The sequence below is a fragment of the Mauremys mutica genome, chromosome 4, assembly GCF_020497125.1.
Source record: "Mauremys mutica isolate MM-2020 ecotype Southern chromosome 4, ASM2049712v1, whole genome shotgun sequence".
In the NCBI taxonomy this organism is placed as follows: domain Eukaryota; kingdom Metazoa; phylum Chordata; order Testudines; family Geoemydidae; genus Mauremys; species Mauremys mutica.
In genome coordinates this window covers 75,512,336-75,537,127 of record NC_059075.1, presented here as the reverse complement: position 1 = coordinate 75,537,127, position 24,792 = coordinate 75,512,336, and the positions used below count along the sequence as shown (strand labels likewise).

Sequence of the window (24,792 nt, the reverse complement as noted above, 5' to 3'; positions counted from 1 at the left end):
GTGACAAGGGTATGTTAAATCTCCCAGATGCTCTCTGTCTGTCATTGAGGTTTTAACACCTCTTTATTGAACAAGAACAATGATGTGTGTGATCCGTTGTTCACTGGCTGGCATAAGGACTCAAAATGCTATGGGAGCACTGAGGACAAACATAGCACAAGTACTCTGATTGTCTAAGATATCCACTCAAATACTCTCTTGCTTGCTTTTTTTTTTTGTTATTGGTTTTTGTTTGTTTGAAAGTGGGATGTAAAACAGAGGGATATTGTCAATTTTAATGTGTCTGTTTTTCTTAACTTTAATATGATAGAAAAGCTTATATGGAATTTTTGTTTTAAGTTTAAATTATAAGTGTTTTGTAAATAAAATTAAAGCCTCACAATAGATTAGTCTCACGGTGAAACTGAAGTTGACAGATTTCACTATCCAAGCAGAATATCAAAGTCAACTCTGGTGAAAAACAAATGATAGTCTTAACCTTTTTCTCCATTCTAATCATCCATAGTGGTGGTATTAGGACCACCTGGAGTGACATTTTTACTGTCTATTTTTTTTATTTTGGTACTGTCCCTTTAGCCACCGTAGCAACTGGAGACGTTTGTGCTGGGTGTGTTATTAAATGAGAATAAAGAATTGAACCAAAGGAGTGAAACTTGTAAGTAACATTTAGTTACGCCCTCCCCTCCTAGAAACTTCTCTTTAAATAATTGATTATTTTAGGAGTGGAGAGTGGGCCTTGACCGCCTAATCACTGGAGCACCTGTGCTTTTTCCCTTGTTTAGGTTTGAAAGCCTTTCAGCATGTTCTCTGTGTGGGGAGAGCATTTTAGCTTGCACTGGAGTTTGGGGACATATGCTCGTAGTGGTCTCCCTCTCTGTCTTCCCCAGTGGTTTGGAACTGAAGAGGATGAAAGGTGGCATTATGAAGTAAAATGATGACTCCTAGTGTGTCCCAGAAGGCTTCCTGCTCCCGCGCTTTCCTCACTTGGAGATCGCGTAAGTGATAGATGATTCTGTTTCTCTTGCAGGAGTCAAGCAACTGTAGTCATTTAGCTAAATTCCTGGTTCAAAGGTCAGTGACGCAAAAGAGATTTGGAGTGGTTTAAAACTGAGTGCTACTCATTTAAACAGATGAAAACTAGCTTGATCAGACTTGGCTGCTTTCTGAAAGATCAGGAAGGGTTTTTCAGACACAGGGCATCATTCTCTCTGCATCCAGAGAGGGTCACTGAGAGCTAACCAGGAGATTTAGTTTGGAAAGCTTGATGTCAACATTGGCTCTCTGAACACGATTATCTTCTGGTTGTGTCTATATTTCTGTGATGAAAACTGTTGTGTGTCTGAATTTAGAAATTGTGAATGATGTCAGATTGACATGGGGGAAAGAAATCACATCCTATCCAGGGGCATGGGCTGAACTAGCCTTCCCATGCTGCTGCCTGCTAATGTGCTCTCTCTCTCTCTCCCCTGACATGAAGAGTCCAGCTCTACATGTGGGAGGATGAGTCTTCATGGCTTCTCTGTTGACAATAGTGCTGGTAGATTTTGCGATATGCATACCTCTCCACAGAGAACTGGACTGAGAACCATTTCACAAAGGCCATCAAAATTTTTTGACCCAAGCTGGATTTGGGTTGCAGCTAAAGCTGACCTCCCAAAGCAAAGGTGGTCGGAGAGAGAGAGAGATTATGATGATATATAAACTTTTGGTGCAAGGTTTAATGTGTGCAGCCTTTAGAGACTGTCCTCTTCAATCTCTTGTGGCAATTTATCACAGAACTTTTAAAAAAGGAAGAGAACTAAGCTTTTGGGAGGGCAGGTTTAAATTTTTAGTTAAGTCAAGGATGAGCAGGACACTTGCACAGCGTATAGTAAAATGATTGGAAAGGGACTAGATGGTTGTAGGAATGGGATATAGAGCATTTCACCTGTAAACCACTAAACCTAATCCATCTCAGATTAGTAGTGGCTACAAGTCATTGACCCACTGGTGAGTGTGTGTTACAAGTCCCCCTCTGTGCTTGATCCGCAGAGGATGTGAGTCTCATACAGCCCCACCTAGAGCACTTTATCTCAAGCTGTAGCACTTTATATGCTTTTAGCTCTCGAGATCCACAGTTCAGTCCCTGGTGTGTCGGCCAAGATGGTGGCCATCCAGTCACTCTATGACAGTTCATAGAATCATAGAATTCAAGATCAGAAGGGACCATTATGATCATCTAGTCTGACCTCCTGCAAGATGCAGGCCACATTAGCCGATCTACCCACTCTTTTAGCAAGCGACCCCTGCCCCATGCTTCGGAGGAAGGCGAAAAACCTCCAGGGACACTGCCAATCTGCCCTGGAGGAAAATTCCTTCCCGACCCCAAATATGGCGGTCAGCTGAACCCCGAGCATGCGGGCAAGACTCTCCAGCCATACCCTCTGAAAGAGGTTAAGAATATCATATCCTTGACCCAATTTGACCCAATTAAGTACCAGTTTGGCACTTAATTGACCTATTGACTAAGCCCGTTATCCTATTATACCATCTCCTCCATAAACTTATCTAGCTTAATCTTAAAGTCATGGAGGTCCTTCGCCCCTACTGTTTCCCTCGGTAGGCTGTTCCAGTATTGCACTCCCCTGATGGTTAGAAACCTTTGTCTAATTTCAAGCCTAAATTTCCTGACTGACAATTTATATCCGTTTGTCCTCGTGTCTACATTAGCACTGAGCTGAAATAATTCCTCTCCTTCCCTGGTATTTATCCCTCTGATATATTTAAAGAGTGCAATCATATCTCCCCTTATCCTTCTTTTGGTTAAGGAAAACAAACCGAGCTCCTCAAGTCTCCTGTCATACGACAGGCCTTCCATTCCTCGGATCATTCTAGTGGCCCTTCTTTGTACCCGTTCCAGTTTTAACTCATCCTTCTTAAACATGGGAGACCAAAACTGCACACAATACTCCAAATGAGGTCTCACCAACGCCTTATATAACGGGACTAGCACTTCCTTATCCCTACTAGAAATACCCCGCCTAATGCAACCCAAGACCGCATTAGCTTTTTTAACGGCCACATCACATTGCCTACTCATAGTCATCCTACGATCAACCAGGACTCCCAGGTCCTTCTCCTCCTCCGTTACTTCCAACTGGTGCGTCCCTAGCTTATAACTAAAATTCTTGTTAGTCATCCCTAAATGCATAACCTTACACTTCTCACTATTGAATTTCATCCTGTTACTAATACTCCAGTTTACAAGGTCATCCAAATCTCCCTGGAGGATATCCCGATCCTTCTCCGAATTGGCAATACCTCCCAACTTGGTGTCGTCCGCAAACTTTATCAGCCCACTCCTACTCTTGGTTCCCAGGTCAGCAATAAATAGATTGAATAAAATAGGACCCAAAACCGAACCTTGAGGAACTCCACTGGTAACCCCCCTCCAACCTGACAGTTCCCCTTTCAGTACTACCCTCTGCAGTCTCCCCTTTAACCAACTCCTTATCCACCTCTGGATTTTCATTTCGATCCCCATCTTTTCCAATTTAACCAATAATTCCTCATGCGGTACCGTATCAAACGCCTTACTGAAATCCAGATATATTAGATCCACCGCATTTCCCCTGTCTAAAAAATCTGTTACTTTCTCAAAGAAGGAGATCAGATTGGTTTGGCACGATCTACCTTTCGTAAATCCATGCTGTAATCTATCCCAGTTGTCATCGGCCTCCTGCTCCTTAACCACTCTCTCTTTCAAAAATTTTTCCATTACTTTGCATACTACAGATGTTAAACTAACAGGCCTGTAGTTACCCGGGTCACTTTTTTTCCCCTTCTTGAATATAGGAACTACATTAGCTAATCTCCAGTCCAACGGTACAATCCCCGAATTTAGAGATTTATTAAAAATCATCGCTAACGGGCTAGCAATATCACTCGCCAATTCCCTTAATATTCTAGGATGAAGATTATCCGGGCCCCCCGATTTACTTCCGTTAAGCTGTTCAAGTTTGGCCTCCACCTCAGATACCGTAATGTCTACCCCCATATCTTCATTCCCATCGGTCCCTCTATCACTATTCCTTAGCCCTTCATTAGCCTCATTAAAGACCGTGGCAAAATATTCATTCAGATATTGTGCCATTCCAAGATTATCCCTAATCTCCACTCCGTTTAAAGTTTTAAGCAGTCCCACTTCTTCCTTCTTGGTTTTCTTCCTATTTATATGGCTAAAAAACCTTTTGCTATTGGTTTTAATCCCCTTCGCTAGGTCCATCGGTTCAAATGGCAGATGTGAACTGAGTTGGGTCTCTGTTTCTATTGAACAATATCCATATCACAAAAAACACTGTTACAACAGACACAAACCAGACCCCTCATTAGGAGTCTTACCAGAGGCACCTTGGACAGAAGTAGTTAGAGACTGAACAAACTTCTTACACCCCTAGTGGTGACCTTCCAGTACAAAGTTGAGTCACATTGTCAGGGCAGTGTTGGGAAAGTTTCCACTCTGACTGGTCATGATGTACCTGAACTGGGGATAAACGAGGGACTTTGGTTCCCTGACCTGATTCATCAGCACCAAATTCACTTTACTGTTCTTTATGGAAACGGACGTGTTTGCTGCCATCACTACATTTAATACATTTGTAAAATGATACAGTGCATGTCAACGGGATTTAAACATAAAGGAGTGGAGACTTGCATTTTGTAGACTAAGGATCTTGCCTAGAGTAGTGGGTGTTGGGTTGCAAAGGGACCTATACTGGTGTTGGCATCTGAGGTCTCAAACTTTCCCAGACACCCTGGGATTGGAGTTCTTAGACTGCTGTCCAAAATCAGAATTTTATCTCTGCAGAATCCCCTGTTGTCTTTAGGATTTGAGCTTTGGGGGTGGTATCATCATTGGGACTGGAATCCCTTGGGGGACTGGCCAGATCCCTCACATCTAGATCAGTGAGCAATCAAGTAGCCTTTTATGTAAAGTTTTTAAGAAAATCTGTGATGTTTTAGAAACTGTTAATGATGTTGAAAACTACTGTCAAGGTCTTCAAAATTCCTCACTGCGTAGGTTTCAAAACAGTTCAGTAAACATTATACAGTTAAAGTGACCAAATGTGCTATAGTCCGTAATGAGACTAAGTACTTAAAGAAAGACTGGGGTTTGCCGAAAGCTATCTGCCATTTCTTTACTTACCTTAATACAAATGCCTACAGGCTTATGGGAAATTGGATTTTCCAGTGGTAACTCTATTTTTTCTAAATATTCCTAAATCTTGTGGTGATCACTACCCTCCTAGGATTAATAACCAGTTCTTGTGTTCCTCTTTAATACCTCAGTGTAGTGCCAATATGACATTAACCAAATGCAGAGGGATGTATGATATTCTCACACAGACTCCTCTATCAGGTCTATGACACAATCTAGTTTTAATGAAGAAATCTGTCAAACTAAACAAACATGAAACATGACAAGGAACAGGACTTTCCCTGGAGCACCAGGATGGCAAAAGTATAACAAGCGGTGTGCCCAGGGCTCGTAAGCAAAATATCAGTGACTACCCATTAATACACTTCTACTACTGCTCATGAATTTAACAGGTAAAAGCAAAAAGTCTATATCTTCTTCATCGCTTTAGTTGCTTCTGCTACAAATTGTGGGTCTCAGTTTTCATTTGTTTGTTAAGCTGCTGGGGCCCAACTCAGTTCTAGTGAAGGATGATCTTGCAGTTGTGGCACTGAATTGGGAAAACAGAGACATGAGTTCAGTTTCCACATTGGCCACAAACTTTCTGTGTGACCTTTAGCAAGTCACTTAATTTTGCTTGCCTCAAGTTTCTTCATTGTAATATTATGGTTGTGTTGTGAGGCTCAATTAATTAATATTGTGAAACAGTTGTGTGTTACAATAGCATTTCCAGATAGGAAAGAAATGAGGTACTTACTCACTATCATTTAACAGTTTTGCCTTCTTTTATCTTGAAAACGTAATGACTGGATGTATAGACATGTAGCAGGATCCTCTTCAGTGCTGGGATCTGAGCGTCATGGGGTCCTTTGGGTTGCAGGGACCTGGGACACGGAGGTCTAACCTTCAACTGCATTTTGGAGTGTCCTCTGCAGGGCTGTGATTTGATTTCTGGAACATAGATGCTCCTCTTTCTAATGTTGCTATCTGAGTTTAAGTGGTAGAGAGGGGCCTCTGCCAACTTGATTTCAGGAGCTGTGCCAGTCAACCCATTAAGCAATCCTTAATTCACCTTCCTGAGCAGCCAGACAGCAGTAGTTTCCCTCAAGTGTTCTCAGGAAGCTGACATGGAGATGACACGGAGAGTTCCCGAAATACTGAGGTATTTTTTGTTTAGACCATGTGTTGTGCAGAAAAATATAATATGGATCAGCTAGCTGTGACTACAGTATTTTATAGAGCAGGCTGGCAGCGCTACACAGTTCAGATTTTCAGCATTGTCAGTCATTGTTGGTCTTGTCCCACAGATTCTTAGGCTGTTTCCGTGAGTGAACTGGTAGTTACATAAGGTAACCAATGTTACTAGGACCAAATGAGCAATTATGGAGGTTTTCAAGACAACATTGTTAAAGTTCTTGTACAAGATGGTGGGAATGGGGTGGGGAAAAGGACAAATGAAGATCACCAGCTCTTGTGAACTGTCTGCAGAAAGAAGCCAAGGCTGGAAAATTGCTGTGACGGGGTTATGTGGAGGGTGTTTCCTGCTGAGGATTTCATTTAGTTCAGGGGAGAAGCTAAACACAGCCGAGCAGGTAAGAGCTGGCTCATTAGATTTATACTGCCTCTTGCCTCTAGGAATTTTTATTATTTATATTATTTGTATTCCTATAGCACCTCGGGACCCTAGTTGTAGACCAGGACCACATTGTGCTAGGTGCTGTACAAATAGAGGGGAGAAAGATGGTTCCTGCCCAAAGGCGCTTGCAATCTAATTATAAGACAAGTGATAGACAGATGGGGGAGCTCAAGTAAACAATGAGGCAATACTGGTCAGCATGATAAGCAGTGGTGTCAGCACACTAGCAGACTAACTTGTCAAAGGAGAGTTTTGAGGGGGGATGTGAAGATGTTCAAGGCACAAGTGACATGAGTTGGGTGTCCTTGGTCAAGATGGTAACTATGTCACAAAACCACTAGTGAATGTTACATAAGAATATAACAGCATAGGACTAGAATGGATCTGGATCATGTAATCCATTGAATCCCCCACTATCACAGGCAACAGCATCATAGAATCGTAGGATTGGAAGGAACCTCGAGAGGTCATCTAGTTCAGTCCCCTGCATTCAAGGCAGGACTAATTGGTTACACCATGCACAAAGGATTCACAGGACAGGTATAGCAGAGAGTTGTCAAGGCCAGGACTGAGGCATTGAAACACTATCAGGGCAGTTGTGGTGGGGTAGTGTGGGATTCAGCATAGTAGTTGTCTGGGGTGGTGCAGAAAGTACATTGGTGGAACTGGGTGCTGCAGGCCAGAGTAATGAACATCAGCAGAGCTGTGTGGGAGAAGCCTGCTTGCTCTGATGTTTGTGTTGCAGTGTCATGTGCTGACACCACACATCCCAGCATGTTGTTGATTGTATCCTCAAAGATAATTTGGGATTCTTGTAATATCTGTCTTGTGAGGCGTAGGACAACTGTATTGAAAGTATGATTCTCCTGTGATGATGGCCTGAATAGGCAAATGACCTTATTTTTTTTTGGCTGTGATTTCTGTGAACCATGGATGCTAATATTTAAGGCCCCAGGTTAAGGAAGGTGTCACTGGGTGCCTCCATCACTACCTGCTGAACCTCATTGCCCAGTCAGTTTCGCAGTCACAAATGCACTTCAGGATGTTTAACTTTCACCATTTATTTACCTCTTACATAACCATATTGTGCAACACAGTGCTTATAGCAAAGACAGGCTTCCCTGCAGCCTTCACTCCCCAGCCCAAGCTCCTCTTAAACTTCCTGGAGTCCAGTGGCACCTTAAAGACTAACAGATTTATTTGGGCATAAGCTTTAGTGGGTAAAAAACCTCACTTCTTCAGATGCATGGAGTGAAAAGTGAGGTTTTTTTACCCACAAAAACGTGTGCCCAAATAAATCTGTTAGTCTTTAAGGTGCCACCGGACTCCTCATTGTTTTTGTGGATACAGACTAATACAGCTACCCCCTGATACTTAAGCTTCCTGTTTCCTCCCTTTATATTCTCCCCAATTACCTTGTTAGCCCAGTGACTGTCTCCCAGATGCTCACAATCCCCTACCAAGCAGTAAATCCCTTGACTGTGCCTGCAGCCTTCTCCAGGCTGCAGCAATGTCAGTGATCAGGGTGTGGCGGATAGTACCCTCTCACAGAAGGGTTCTTGGTTTAATTTCCATGTGTTGTCCTGAAATGACCCACATCTTTCTCTCACAGCACATAGCAGAGACAACTTTTAGACAGCCCATTGTGGTGAGAGCACTGTTTGTGCTACTTCAGAGCAACGAAGGCAGGCTGAGGAGATGTAAGGCCAAAAAGGAAAGAAAGCAATAAACAAATAGAAACACGGTACTGAGCTAATACAAACAGTGCATCAGGCCTAAAACAAAGAGCTTCAGAGCAGTCGTCTCAGAACTGAAGCTAGTGCCTCCCTTGTCCTCTCCTCTTTCCACCACTGTTTCTTTCCTCAGTCCCACTCCAGGATCAGTGAGCATGAGGAAGCACTGAGAGCAGCAAACTTTGTCAGCTGCAGAAATACTCCTGGGGGAATTCTGCACCAAAAAATTAAACATTCTGTGCACAATATTTTAAAATTCTGCTATTTTATTTGTCAAAATAACACAATATAATCATGCTTCCACTGTTAGCCCCAGGCAGCTGGGACTCCCACTGTCAGCCACCCAGGGCTGTCGTCGGGAGCCCCATCCACCCGTGCCAGGCACAGGCAGGAGTGCTGAGGGGAAATCACAAATACTGGAGGAAAAAATAAAATTCTGTAGGGAACATTAATTCTGCAGTGTACGGTGGTGCAGAATTCCAGCAGGAGTAACTGTGTGTTATAGTGAAACCTCTCATGGACTTCCTTCTTGGGGTGGAGAGGAGTAAAATTAAGAAATTTAAAAATTGACAGATATAAAAACATAAGAATGGCCATACTGGGTCAGACCAAAGGTCCATCCAGCCCAGTATCCTGTCTACCGACAGTGGCCAATTCCAGGTGCCCCAGTGGAAGTGAACCTAACAGGTAATGATCAAGTGGTCTCTCTCCTGCCATCCATCTCCACCCTCTGACAAACAGAGGCTAGGGACACCATTCCTTACCCATCCTGGCTAATAGCTATTAATGGACTTAACCTCCATGAATTTATCTAGTTCGCTTTTAAACCCTGTTATAGTCCTAGACTTCACAACCTCCTCAGGCAAGGAGTTCCACAGGTTGACTGTGCCCTGTGTGAAGAAGAACTTCCTTTTTATTTGTTTTAAACCTGCTGCCCATTAATTTCATTTGGTGGCCCCTAGTTCTTATATTATGGGAATAAGTAAATAACTTTTCCTTATTCACTTTCTCCACACCACTCATGATTTTATATACCTCTATCATATCCCCCCTTAGTCTCCTTTTTTCCAATCTGAAAAATCCTAGCCTCTTTAATCTCTACTCATATGGGACCCGTTCCAAACCCCTAATTATTTTAGTTGCCCTTTTCTGAACTTTTTCTAATGCCAGTATATCTTTTTTGAGATGAGGAGACCACATCTGTACGCAGTATTCAAGATGTGGGCATACCATGGATAAGGGCAATAAGATATTCTCCATCTTATTCTCTATCCCCTTTTTAATGATTCCTAACATCCTCTTTGCTTTTTTGACTGCCACTGCACACTGCGTGGACGTCTTCAGAGAACTATCCATGATGACTCCAAGATCTCTTTCCTGGTTAGTTGTAGCTAAATTAGCCCCCATCATATTGTATGTATAGTTGCGGTTATTTTTTCCAATGTGCATTACTTTACATTTATCCACATTAAATATCCATTTTGTTGCCTGATCACTTAGTTTTGTGAGATCTTTTTGAAGTTCTTTACAGTCTGCTTTGGTCTTAACTATCTTGAGCAGTTCAGTATCATCTGCAAACTTTGCCACCTCATTGTTTACCCCTTTCTCCAGATCATTTATGAATAAATTGAATAGGATTGGTCCTAGGACTGACCCTTGGGGAACTCCACTAGTTACTCCTCTCCATTCGGAGAATTTACCAATTATTCCTACCCTTTGTTCCCTCTCTTTTAACCAGTTCTCAAACCATGAAAGGATCTTCCCTCTTATCCCATGACAACTGTCTTTGGTGAGGGATCTTGTCAAAGGCTTTCTGGAATTCTAAGTACACTATGTCCACTGGATCCCCCTTGTCCACATGTTTGTTGACCCCTTCAAAGAACTGTAATAGAGTAGTAAGACATGATTTCCCTTTACAGAAACCATGTTGATTTTTGCCCAAATAAATAACTACAGGAGCGGGAGTGAGAGGTGCAGGGTGGGATTTTAACCAGCACTGCATAGAAATTAAATCTATGTGTGTGTGTACAAATGATGATGAGGTGTACTTACTATCTTTGTACAAACACCTTGGCTTTGGGATGGCTTCCAATCCACTGCTGAAGGTCATACAGGATTTACATTGTGAGAAGAACCTGCTATTTTCTCAGCATGTACTATTACTAGTGTTAGTTTTGTACTAAGGAGTAAATGTATTTGTCCTTATGGATCAGAACATTGGTCCATCTGGTCTAGGATTCTGTCTCTAGCACTGGCTGATACTATTTGATCCTTAAAAGGGAGGTTAAAGCACCCTGTCATATTCTTGGTTAATTGTGGAGTACTGCATAGAGGACAATTCCTTCCTGTCTCCACAGGCAATCAGCTCCTGCCCTGAAGCAGATCATTGGTTTACCTATTCAGCATCAATTTCAAAAATTGTGTGGTGTCTACTAAATCTGCAGGATTTTAGCCACATTAGAACAAGAAATGGTAAATTAGACACCTTTTGTTTTGGTCTGATCCACATCCAAAATCGTAAGGGTAGGTTTGGATGCAGGCATCTGAATCCATTTTCCCTCCCCTTCTGTAATTTAAAGGTGTTTTTGGATTGAAGGTTCTGGTTTTTAGTATGTCTCTAGTTGTTATTGGACATAGAATTATCTAGCCCTCTTAAAAATCAGATCTATACTTGATTATATGACTTTCTGTCAGGGAATTCCACAGACTGCCTATGTGCAACTAGCTACAGAGGTCTGGGGTTTAAACCCTTCTTAGGGAACCAAGCTATACAAGAAAATGCTAAGGACATTTAATTTCTCTTTTCCTGTGTGGTTGACAGGGTGGTAGTCGATGTGCATTGGGGATGCTCAGTGCCTTTGAAAAGCAGGCCCTCAGTCTGCAAACAGTCATACAGCTCCCACAGTTTTGCCCAGTCTCTCAAAGAAAGTATGACAAGCTATTAAATGAGTTAGAAAACTGACACTGGAAAAAAAGTCAGCCTAGGAAAACTATCAAAGTGGTTATAATCAGATGCTATATGTCTGAGGAAATTTACCCCCTCTTATTGTCCTCTGCAGAATGTACCTGAAGGCAACCCCTCCTTCTGCCACCCTTTCCTGCCTGCTTTGTGGAAAGTGCTCTTAATAACCGTTTAGTCAGCTCTATGAGCTAAGATGTAAAAAAATTACCTAAGTGTACTCAGATGGTAAACAGTTCCCCCTAGAGGGCTTTGCTTCCCTTCTCTTTTGTCCATCCGCTGGAGGCTGTTCATTAAAGTAATGACCTAATTTTAACAAGGATAACTGAGTCCTCTCCTCAGTTACTCAGCTCTCAGTTACAGCCCTGGATAGGCGGCTTGGAACAGGATATCTGGAACTTTGTTGGGGTTTAGTTGTTCTGAAAACCAGTGGAATACAGACCTGTATCAGAAAGTGACAGGGATTGAGGAGGAAGGGGCAGCACCAAGTTAAAAAGGAAAAAGCTGATACAAATGGAAAAGCACTCTAGAGTGTCATGTCACATCCATATAGAGTTAGAAACAGCAATGCCATGAAAATTAACCTCTTGAACGCTAGAATGTGGTTTGTCCCTGAGAGCTAGGGAAGTTATCTATCTTAGGATTTTATACTGCTACTTCTCATTGCAATGTCTCTGCCAGGGTTGATAAAAATCCATTAATTTTTTTTAAATATCAAAAACTGGATTTTTTTGATAAAATTCTTTTTGAGGGAAAAAAACTATCTAAAGATAGTTTTAATTAAGATATATTATAGCTCAAAGATATCTCATCATGGAATAGGGATTATAAATTCTAATTCTATAGTATGAGACAATATATACATGTAACGTTTAAGAAAAGTTTTTTGTAAATGAGTTCCAATAGTTCATGGATTAGAGACCCAATCTTATGGTGTTCCAGGGGCTTTTGTATAGATTATTTAGGTTAATCTTTCTATCTACCCAGTGGGACTCAGTGCTCAGTCTAGAAGATACCATCAGAGATGCTTAATTTTGTAGTTCTCAAACTGTGAACTTGTGTCTCCAGAGATAACATGCTTGTTAACAGCAAAAATGTTTTTAAATAAATAATATATAGAAGTGAGAAATAGTTAAATAAAACAATTTAAATGTCTTTCTGGTGATGTTCTCCTCCTAATACAGCATGGCAGGAAAATCCTCCAAATATTAATGATTAACCTGTTGAATTGGAGATAGTTCACCTCCCAATGACTTCATAAATATCTGCTTCAATTACCTTTGGTAAATGAAATAACCAAACATTCATTCATTTTCTGATATAGCTGTAAAACTAATCTAAAAAGTTTTCAAAATAAATCACTTTAAAAATGGATAGTGTCTACCTTCTAAAAATGAAACCTACATCTATATCTGAGTTTTGAAGAATATGTATTAAGGTTATAACAACCAACAAGGATGCACTTTTTTGTAGAAATCCATGATTAAATCGAGTCTTCCTGACTAGTGATTTAAATCATGATTTAAATCAAATCCACCCTGGTCTCTGCACACCTTCCACATAAAATCAATTGCTAAGTCTCTACTTTTCTTCAAAGAGCTTCTAGCACTTCTTCCTTTTCAGGGTAAAAACTCTGCACGGGGTAGGGGTTGTGGTTTTAGAGTCAAAGAATTTAAGGCCAGATAGGACCACTAGATGATCTAGTCCAGTGGCTCTCAACCTTTCCAGACTACTGTGCCCCTTTCAAGAGTCTGATTTGTCTTATATACCCCCAAGTTTCACGTCACTTAAACTATTTGCTTACAAAATCAGACATAAAAATACAAAAGTGTCACAGCACACTAGTACTGAAAAATTGCTTACTTTCTCATTTTTGCCATATAATTATAAAATAAATCAATTGGAATATTAATATTGTACTTACATTTCAGTGTATAGAATATAGAGCAGCATAAACAAGTCATTGTATGAAATTTTAGTTTGTACTGATTTCGCTAGTGCTTTTTATGTAGCCTGTTGTACAACTAGGCAAATCTCTAGATGAGTTGATGTACCCTCTGGAAGACTTCTGCCTACCCCCAGGGGAAGGCGTATCACTGGTTGAAGAACCACTCTGACCTCCTGTATATCGCAGGCCACCAACACCCACACCCTGAATTTTTTTAGATTTTTTTAAAGTTTTGTTTTGGTTTGTTTTTAGGTTGCTTAATGTCAAGGTTGTAGTTTTATTTTGGGGGAATTTGGCTGGGTTGGCATTTTTGGGAGTAGAATAAGGTATCAGTGTTGTAAGTGCCACTCTTTTGGTGGAAAGATGGTCAGATGCAAGTTAAGACTTTTATTTATTGTTTTAGTGCTGGTAAAAAGTGTTGATTGACAGCCCAAGAAGCTGATATTATCTAGGGAATAAATGTGGCACAAACATGGCCAGGGCAAGCTTCTTCCACACCATTTCTGGCCAATGTGCCTAATTCTGACCCAAAGGGAGCCCCTTTAGTAGTAAAAGTGCTTCAGTCCCCATGACTTACTCAGTTCTTGGTCTCTATGCTGAGATGGCCAGAAAGATGCCAATTAGTGTCAATTGGCAGGATATGAACACTTGGACTGCTAGGAACTAGATTGAGATCCACTAAACTCATTTCGCTTAGATCACCAAACAAACAGCCGTCATTGGTAATGACTTTGTTACTACATTTCTGGGCTTATATGTGGCTGCCGCTGTAGAGTCCTACGGAGCTAGTCTACCTGATGAACTGACCTGCAAAATGACATTTTGAAAAACAGTTTATTGTCCTTTTCCACCTAATATAAAAATGGTGACATTATTTTGTTTTTTAAACCATGCCTCATCCCACAGTAAACTTTGAAGAGCTGTCTATTAAGCCCCTGAAAAACAGGGCGGCCAAGCAATTAACACTCTGTTTGAATCCTATCCTGATGTGTTTTTCAGTCTGCTAAGGTCTCTGTGCTTGAATCTATTCTCCACGCTTCCCCCTTTGGTATGTTCCACTGGGTCAGTTCCCACTAAAACTCCAAATTAGGCTGCAAGTGCACCATGGCTTTTTGTGGGCCTGCAGGAATATAGCAGGGATTTCGCGCCCTCTGTTGGTAAATTGTTCTCACAGCAGCTTCTGCAGACACTCAAGTTTGGGGATCTGCAAAAGAAACCTGAACACAACTGGTTTTAACCCCCCTGAGGAAGCATCTAAAAGCAATGAATGCCCCTGAGATTTTAATGGTGCCACAAGAATAAAACTTACATGTTGTACTCATTTGCAGGGAGAGGCCTTCATTCCGGATTAATTTAAAATAAAGATGAATCTGAGCCAACCCCTCTGAATTTTGTGGACGTTTAGATTGGGATCTGATTTTTCAGGAGTGGATTACTAGCTCTATGGACCCCTTTCTCTATAATGGGTCAACCCAAAGCTCAGTCTCTGAACAGCTTCACTCTTTGCAATGCAGGGCCATCTCTAATTGTAAGGCAGATCTCATTCTTCTGATGGAAGATCTTGCAGCGTGCTTCCATCAGACACTTAAAATCTCATTCTGTGTGAAATGAGTTAGGATCTCAGTCCTGTCCTTAGCTGACAAAGGTCTCCAGACCATTACATAAACCTCATCACTATTGTCTCACTTATGGGCAATCCCAGCTAAAGATATGGTATTCTATGGGCCAAGGAGACTGACACCTATTCTTAAAGGGGGTCTCTCCATGGTAAGGCTGAGGCACATTAGTGAGGCAATATTGGGAGGAGTTGCTACTGTAAGTATGCTGTGGATAACAAGACTGCCTATTTTCCAGGGTTTTCAGTCCAGCACTTTTCACCAACAGCAAATTGATATTTATTCTCTAATTCAAAATTATTGCAAATTTCTTTCTAATGTCATAGCTTGAAAGTCCTGACTGAGAGCAGAGTCACCCGGGACAGCCACTGTGGACTGTATAGGGTAAAAAATTATTGTGGGTTAGGGTGACCAGATGTCCTGTTTTTTGGGACTTTTTCTTATATAGGCACCTATTACTCCCCACCCCCTGTCCCGTTTTTTTCACAGTTGCTATCTGGTAACCCTATTGTGAGGGATCTGGTAGATTGTTGATAATTCACATTAATGACCAGTAGACTCATTATTAATTAAATTTTGCAAATTAGTAAGACTAAACGCCATTCATAGAGGTAGTCTCTCCAGGGCAGGGCTGAGGCACATTTGTGGGGAAATTAATGCTGCAAATTAGTGAGTACGCCATGATACTGCCTCCCACGAGGGATTTTGTTCCATTTATTTTACAAGGGTAATGAACTGTTCTTCATGACCACACCTCATGGTGTACTAGGAAATTATCTGTGGCATAGTTTGTGAAGGTAAGGAAGACTTAGGCCTTATCTACACTTAAAACGTAGGTTGACATCCGTACAATGCTCACGGATTTGAAAAATCTTCACCCCTGAGCAACATAGTTATATTGCCCTAACTTTCTAGTCTAGACATAGCTAGCTCAATGGAAGAATTTTTCCATTGACCTATTTACCCTCACTTGGGGAGGTCGTGTTCCCACACCAAAAGAAAAACCCCTTTTGTTGGAGTAGTCTCTGTCCACACTGTGGGGTTGGGCCAGCATAGCTACAGCACTATACCTATGGCTCTATGGTCCCTGTAGTGTAGACATGGCCCAAGTAACACGACACCTCACTACTGGCACTCTTTGAAAACAGAGGAACTATCCCCTATGGCAGGGGTTCTCAAACTTCATTGCACCACGACTCCCTTCTGACAACAAAAATTATTACACGGCTCCAGGAGGGGGGACTGAAGCCTAAGCCCGCCCGAGCCCTGCCGCCCCAGGTAGGGAGCCAAAGCTGAAGCTGGAGCCCTGCCAGCCAGGGGGGGCCAGAGCCAAAGTCCAAGGGCTTCAGCCTCAGGCAGGGGGCCTGTAGCCTGAGCCCAGCCACCCCAGGCAGTGGGGTTCAGGCTTCGGTCCCGGGCCCCAGCAAGTCTAATGCCAGTTCTGCCGACCCCATTAAAATGGGGTGGTGACTCACTTTGGGGTCCCAACCCACAGTTTGAGAACCTCTTCCCTATGGATAGTATGCTTGTTTTGTACTTTTGAGTTTACTGCATGATAGGAAATGCAGTGAGATTTTTGATAAGCTAGTGTCAACTGAATTAGTCCAGAACCACCACTGCAATAAAAATGAAACCCAGAAAGTACAGTTTGTGTTCAAACCTAAACCACTTCTGAACTTTTCTCTCTTGTTCCAACTTTGATCTTACAACAGGGGTGATCAGCTAACAATACACTACACATCCCAGGACAAGTTGCATAGCTGCCTGTGTAATGTGGCAGAGGCCCAACACCTTCAATCACTCAAGAAGCACAGCTTTCCAGGGTAAATTAATGTATTGGAGTACTTTGCCAAAGTCCTGTCAGAGTGGGTTAATGTGAGCCAAATAGACTCTTCCTAGTACCTGCCTTGTAAATACATCTTAGTTTAAAAAAAAAAAAGATGCATGCACAAACCGATTTCTGCAGAGCATACCACCAAACAAAACAAGAAAACCTAGGTAGCTTGCACTATGCAAATCTGCACAAAAATTCCAGTGTTCTTGCACCTTGTCAACACAACACCCCTTATCGCTCATTTTATCTTAGTGCATCACACCTTTATTTTTAAGGCTTGACTTCATATCAGATTAGCTCTGAGCTTTCCAGTGTGACCACCACTCCTAATTTTGTTGTGTGTTTCACAATATTGGATGGTTTTCTGAACGCTTCAGATGCTGGAATTAAGAGATTGCATACGAATCTCGCTTTCATTTAAATATAAAGTTTCTTGCTCACAGTAGTGGAGGAAAGCTTGAAAATGTGAAGTGAGTGCACTTTGAAGGCTTAAAAACTGGAAGACAAAAAGAATCCAACATTTATTATTTTTCAAAAAAAATCTTATCAGTTTTAAGACCATCCCAGTTCTCTCTGGGGACCTCATTTATGCTTTTTGAATGCTGGGGGTTGGGGTGAGGGCTCAGACTGGGGGTGCAGGCTCCAGGGTGAGACCAGAAATGAGGGGTTCAGGGTATGGGAGGGGGCTCTGGGCAGGGGCAGGGAGTTGGGATGTGGGCTCTGGGCTAGGGGTGCAGGCTCTGGGCTAGGGCTGAAGGGTTTGGGGTGCAGAAGGGGGCTCCAGGCTTGGGGGGAGTGAGGGATTTGCAGTGCAGGAGGGGGCAGTGGGTTGAGGCAGGGGGATTGGGGTGCAGGAGTACGGGCTCTGGGATGGAGCTGGGGATGAGGGGTTCAGAGTGTGGGAGGAGGCTCTGGGCTGGGGTTGGGGTGCGGTGGAGGCGAGGGCTCCGGCTGGGGGTGCAGGAGTGGGGCCAGGGATGTGGAGTTTGGGGCTCAGGAGGGGGCTCCAGGTTTGGGGAGTTGGGGTTTGGGGTGTGGGCTTACTCAGGTGGCTCTTGGTCAGCAGCGCAGTGGCACTAAGGCAGGCTGCCTGCTTGTCCTGACTCTGCACTGCACCCCAGAAGCGGCCAGCAGCATGTCTGGCTCCTGAGCATGGGGGCCAGGCGGCTCTGCGCAGGGCTCTCGCCTGCAGGCACCGCCCCCGGCTCCCATTGGCCACAGTTCCTGGCCAATGGGAGTGTGGAGCTGGTGCTCAGGGTGGGGGCAGCGCATGGAGCCTCGTGCCACCCTAACCTCCCCCACCCCGCCCCGCCTGGGAGCTGGACCTTATGGCCACTTCTGGGGCGCAGCACGGTGCCAGGACAGGTAGAGACTAGCCTGCCTTAGACTCGCAGCTCCGCTGACTGTTCTTTTAACAGCCCGGTCAGCAGTGCTGACCGAAACCGCCAGGGGCCCTTTTAGACCAGTTATTCCAGTTGAAAACCGGATGCCTGGCAACCCTATCTGGAGCTGCTGATTGGGTACAGTATACTATTTAAGCCAGAAACAAACACAGGAAGTTGTCTGTCCAACAAGGTGGATCCTGGCTTGCTGCTGCAGCAGACCCTTCTACCTGATTCCTGGCCTCATCCCTGGTTTCTGACTTCAGCTCTGCCCTGTTCCAGGTTCCCTGTGCCCTCAACCGTGTTCCAGTCCCATTGCCCTGTTTTCTGATTGCTTTCGCCCTGACCTTAAGCTACAGTTCTTTGGTTTCCAGCTCAGCACTGACCCCTCAGCTTTGGCTTTTGTTTCCTGCTGATCCTGGCTCTGACTTTCAGCTGACACCTGGCTCCTGACTTTGGACCTGCCCATTGGCCTCTGGTTCCTAAACATCACATTGACCGAAACTTCCTGCATCCCTTCCACAGACCCTGACACTACGTGTATGTCACAATGGGCGCAATGCACTATTGCCCTTTCCCTTGCGTAGTCATGTACACAAGGTGCAAAGTCAGTTTAAAATGCTAACAAATCAGACTGATTGTGTTTATCACTCGCACTGGTGTAAATGACCAAGCAAGGTGCAAGGTAATGGTGAACTGGGTCAGTGTCTTGCTTTTGTCAGCAGTGATAACTAAAGAACAAAACATAACCCCTGAGTCTAAATCAGTGGTCCCACAACTTTTCCTCTTATGCCGCCCCTTACCAGTAATAGAATATGTCACTGGCTTTCCCCCTTCTTCTCCCCAGACTTGTGGTGGGACTGGGAATTGGGGGCCCAGAGTGGGGATTGGGCTGGCAGACGAGCCGCATCTGGGAGAAAGGGCTGCGGCCAGCAGCCGGGAGTAGAAATGGGGCCATTGCGCCCTCCCCGGAAGTTCCTCCCCGCACTCCTATGGGTTTGTGCCCCACAGTTTGGGGATCACTGGTATAGATATTCCCAAAGTTTTGGAAATTTTAGATCCACAAGTGGAAGCTCGTGCTCACCTTTGGCTAATAACAGTTAAGGTAGTTTTTGTTGGTGGTAATCGTGCTTTTGGATTTTAGGGTAAACTGTTTCCCAGTCCTAGACAGAGGGGACATGTATGGAGAGGCGGGGGGTGGTGGTGTTGCTGCTTGGTTTGTACTGAGCATGCTCAGTAACACTGCTGAAGCCGGCTGCCCTCAGTCCCCTCCTCCCCCATCAGCAGGCACAGGTCCCCTCTGATCCTAGAGGTGGATATGAGGGAAATGGAAAAGCAGCTGTGGAAATGTCAGAACATTCTTTGACACCTTAATGAACTTGGTCTATGCTGACAAGACACAGCCAAGGTTGTTATGTCTTTCACATTTTTAATTTGCAATAGTTTAGTAGTTGTTACATTTGGTAGGACTCTAAGGAGCCCAAGAGTGTACAGGAATGCCTTTCTTAAGGGACTACCCAATAGTGTCTGCTTTGCAAAATGGTACAAAATTGTTCTAGTTAAAAGGATGGGTGCTGCTGTTTGGAAAGGAATCATTAGGGTTGTTTAGAGAGAAAGAGTCAGGATTTTTGTCCCCATTTTGAAGATTGGGAAACTGAGTCATAAAGAGGCTAAGACTTACACAAGTCCACAGAAGGAGTTAGTAGGAGAGCTAAGATTTTAAGAATTCTTGTGCCCAGACCACTCTCTCTAAAATGAAAAGCACCAACTTTTTGCGTGATTAATTGTATGGAAACTAATGGATAAGCACTGTGATGTGACAGAGCACATGCATACATTGGTTTATTATTTAATAGATTACAGTACTATAAGTGTGTGTGCTGCTTCACAGACAGTAAATGACAGGACCTTTCTCACACCGAGAGCTCAAATTTAGACTGGAAACTTACAACTCGATGTGCTACAGCCAGGTTGAACTAGGGTGGCCAAAGTACAGTTTATTAAATTCCACAATGCTGCTTCTAGCTGCCATCTTCATCTTTAATGTGGAGAGGCAGATCTCTTAGACTTCAGATCTGTGCCTAGTGTCTATTTTGAAATAATCTTTATCTGGAATCATGAGGGATTTGAGTTGGTGATTGTAGAAGTAAGAAGTCCCTATATCTGCTCTCCACCTTTAATCACCGCTGTTGTTCCAGGGACTGTTTCTCCTGCCCAAAAAACTGACTATCCTGTGTTCGAGTAAAGCAAAAAAGACTCAGGAAATGTTGATCTCATTAATTGCAGCCAAAAATGCAGCTCTGGCACCCATAGGCGGCAGGTTTGTATAATTTTTGGTGGGGCCCAAAATGGTGGTGCCCCCCCGCTCCCGCCCTGTAAGCCGATATAAAATGAAGCTACAACGCGTCAGTGCCACAAGATTACAAGGGTCAATTAAAAGTGGAAAGTCAGAAGCAGCACTTGCCTACTTCAATATACAGTATTATATTTTGTTGCATCTGTTGTGATGAAGTGGGAATGTTCTTAATATTTTCTCTGAATACTGTGTGGGTGCCTCAGTTTCCCCTGCAAGATGCCAACTGAAGGTGTTGGGGACAAAGAGATCAGGTGGCCTCCTTGTCCAGAAGAGACACAGAGGCCAGAGGAGGGAGTGTCAGTTTGGAGCTGGCTGGGGAAATTGGGAGAGACCCAGAACTTGGTTCTGGGCTCCCCACCCCCCAAGATGGACCTGACAGAGGGGTTCTGTTTTCTGTACCAACAAGCTCTGTTTAAACTGTGTTCCCGTCATCTAATAAACCTTCTGTTTTACTGTCTGGCTGAGAGTCACATCTGACTGCAGAGTTGGGGTGCAGCGACCTCTGGTTGCCCCAGGACCAGCCTGGGCAGACTCACTTTGGAAAGTGCATGATGTGGAAGGGCATGCTGAATGCTCTGAGGTCAGACCCAGGAAGGTGTAAGCTTCTTGCCCTGGAGACAGTATGCTCCGAGAGAGGAGGCTCCCCCAGAGTCCTGACTGGCTTTGTATGGAGATGTTCCAAAGCATCACAGCATCCCCTTCCACACCGTGCACTTCCCAGAAGTCCGCACAGGCACTGACACTCCCTCCTCCGGCCTTTGTCTCTTTTCCAGGCATTAGGAGGCCACCTGATCTCTCTGTTCTCCAACACCTTCAGTTGGCACCTTGCAGGGGAAACTGATTTGGGAGAAATGAAGTAAAAGCTGCCCAAACCGAGCTTGAGCACTCCTGAATTTTGAGGTGTTCAAATCTGGAAGGCAGGTGCTGGGGGTGGGAGAGGGCTGTGGGCTCCATGGGGGAGCATGGCAGCAACTGTCTGGAGCTGCATGGAGCCAGATACGCTGGTCTGAGTAGCACAGTAAGCAGTTTGGGGGTTGGAGAAGAGGTAGGGAGTTCCGGGGGGCAGTCAAGGGACAAGGAGCAGGGGGAGTTGGATGGGGCAGAGGTTCGAAGGGGCAGTCAGGGGACAGGCAGCAATTGGATAGGCATGGGAGTCTAAGAGGTTTATCAGGGGACAGGTAGGGGGTGCGGTCCTGGGGGGGGGAAGTTGGGTGGGGTCTCAGGAGGGGGCAGTTGGGGACAAGGAGAAGGGAGGCTTAGATAGGGGCTGAGGTCCCAAGGGGCAGTTAGGGGCAGGGGTCTCGGGAGGGGGTAATTGGGGAACAAGGACCAGTGGGGCTTAGATAGGGGGTGGAGGTTCTGGGGGGCAGTTGGGGCAGGGGTCTGGGGAGGGGGCAATCAGCGGACAGAGGCTGGGATTCAAAGGGCTCTGGGCTGCTGGCAGCCGCGGGGATCCCAGAGCCCTTTAAATCCCAGCCCCGGCTGGGAGTCAGAGGACTCTGGGCTGCCTGCAACCGCAGGGAGCCCAGAGCCTTTTAAATCCCAGCCGGGGCCGGGAATCAGAGGGCTCTGGGCTGCCCGCTGCGGCAGGGAGCCCAGAACCCTTTAAATCTCAGCCGCTGCTGGGATTTAAAGGGCTCTGGGCTGCCTGCAACCACGGGGAGCCCGCAGCCCTTAAAAACTCAGCCGCGGCTGGGATTTAAAGGGCTCTGGGCTGCCTGCAACCGCGGGGAGCCCGCAGCCCTTAAAAACTCAGCCGCGGCTGGGATTTAAAGGACTCTGGGCTGCCTGCAACCACGGGGAGCCCGCAGCCCTTAAAAACTCAGCCGCGGCTGGGATTTAAAGGGCTCTGGGCTGCCTGCAACCGCGGGGAGCGCAGAGCCTTTTAAATCCCAGCCGCGGCTGGGATTTAAAGGGCTCTGGGCTGCCTGCAACCGCGGGGAGCCCAGAGCCTTTTAAATCCCAGCCGCAGCCGGGAATCAGAGGGCTCTGGGCTGTCTGCTGTGGCGGGCAGCCCAGAGCCTTTTAAATCCCAGCCGCGGCCGGGAATCAGAGGGCTCTGGGCTGCCTGCAACCGCGGGGAGCCCAGAGCCCTTTAAATCCGAGCCGCGGCTGGGAATCAGAGGGCTCTGGGCTCCCCGCCGCGGCGGGCAGCCCAGAGCCTTTTAAATCCCAGTCGCGGCCGGGAATCAGAGGGCTCTGGGCTTCCCGCTGCAGCAGGCAGCCCAGAGCCCTCTGGTTCCCCGCCGCGGCTGGGATTTAAAGGGCGAGGGGCTGCCTGCAACCGCGGGGAGCGCAGAGCCTTTTAAATCCCAGCCGCGGCTGGGATTTAAAGGGCTCTGGGCTGCCTGCAACCACGGGGAGCCCAGAGCCTTTTAAATCCCAGCCGCAGCCGGGAATCAGAGGGCTCTGGGCTGTCTGCTGTGGCGGGCAGCCCAGAGCCTTTTAAATCCCAGCCGCGGCCGGGACTCAGAGGGCTCTGGGCTGCCTGCAACCGCGGGGAGCCCAGAGCCCTTTAAATCCCAGCCGCGGCCGGGAATCAGAGGGCTCTGGGCTCCCCGCCGCGGCGGGCAGCCCAGAGCCTTTTAAATCCCAGCCGCGGCCGGGAATCAGAGGGCTCTGGGCTTCCCGCTGCAGCAGGCAGCCCAGAGCCCTCTGATTCCCGGCCGCGGCTGGGATTTAAAGGGCTCTGGGCTGCCTGCAACCGCGGGGAGCCCAGAGCCTTTTAAATCCGAGCCGCGGCTGGGAATCAGAGGGCTCTGGGCTCCCCGCCGCGGCGGGCCGCCCAGAGCATTTTAAATCCCAGCCGCGGCCGGGAATCAGAGGGCTCTGGGATTCCCGCTGCTGCAGGCAGCCCAGAGCCCTCTGATTCCCGGCCGCGGCTGGGATTTAAAGGGCTCTGGGCTGCCTGCAAACGCAGGGAGCCCAGAGCCTTTTAAATCCCAGCCGCAGCCGGGAATCAGAGGGCTCTGGGCTTCCCGCTGCGGCGGGGAGCCCAGAGCCCTTTAAATCCCAGCCGCGGCCGGGAATCAGAGGGCTCTGGGCTGCCTGCAACCGCGGGGAGCCCAGAGCCTTTTAAATCTCAGCCGCTGCTGGGATTTAAAGGGCTCTGGGCTGCCTGCAACCGCGGGGAGCCCAGAGCCTTTTAAATCCCAGCCGCAGCCGGGAATCAGAGGGCTCTGGGCTTCCCGCTGCAGCAGGCAGCCCAGAGCCCTCTGATTCCCGGCCGCGGCTGGGATTTAAAGGGCTCTGGGCAGCCCTGGCAGCGGCGGCGGCAGCGGTGGGGGGGCGCTCCAAGCAGGGGAGAAAAAACATTGGTGGGGCAGAGCCCCTGCTTGGGATTTATTCATGGGGCTAAAGCCCCAGAGCCCCATATAAGTCGGCGCCTATGCTGGCACCTATGGCACACAGGGGTGGCGGGTTATATGGGCCCATGGTGCCTGTGCTCCACGAATATTCAGGGCCCAGTCCCACCAATGTCTCTCCCTCAGCCCAGCCTGCTGCCCTGTGCACCTCCCCCCAGAGCGTTTCCTGGCCCCTCCTACCACCCCAGGTGATTTAAAAGGGCCCAGGGGCTCCTGGCCACTGCTGCCACCACTGGCAGCACTGAGGTGGCTTCCTGCCCAGCCTCTCTCTGTGCCACTCCCAGAAGCTGCCAGAATGGCCGGGGGGAGGGGGCGTCTCTGCACGCTACCCGACGCTGACTCTGCAGCTCCCATTGGTTGGGAACTGAGATCAATGGGAGCTGCGGGGGCAGTACCCGTGGGCTGCAGCGTGCAGAGACCCCCTGACACCCCCCCCCCCACCTAGGAGACATGGTCATATGGGTGTGGGGGTTACTTTCAGGAGCCACCCAAGCTAAGTGCCACACTCCTCACCCTCTCCTGCACCTCAACCTCCTGACCCAGCCCAGAGCCCACACTCTGCACCCGAACATGTGTGTGTGGGGGGGGCGGGGAGTAAGCAGGACTTGGACCTGTTCTGGGCACCAAAATTATACAAATCAGCCACCCTTGGTGGGGCACACCTTCCCCACAGCTCCACCACGGGAGCAGAGTCTTTGAAGCTGTAGTAGAAAAACAGGCACGTTGGAGACGCGCCTAGAAGCCCACAGCTCTCCAGGGGCAGAGTAGCTTTAGGGATAACGGAATT

General features: G+C 46.2%; 1 protein-coding gene across 1 annotated transcript in view; it reads left to right on the top strand.

Annotated features, from left to right (window-relative positions):
• Positions 1–880: 880 nt before the first annotated feature.
• The window catches only part of LOC123370188 (1-aminocyclopropane-1-carboxylate synthase-like protein 1), a 42,892-nt gene continuing 18,980 nt past the window's right edge, over positions 881–24,792 (top strand). The window contains exon 1 of the mRNA XM_045016497.1: positions 881–995. Coding sequence (XP_044872432.1) covers positions 932–995 — 64 coding nt within the window. The 5' untranslated portion in view covers positions 881–931. The remainder of the gene's footprint in view (positions 996–24,792) is intronic.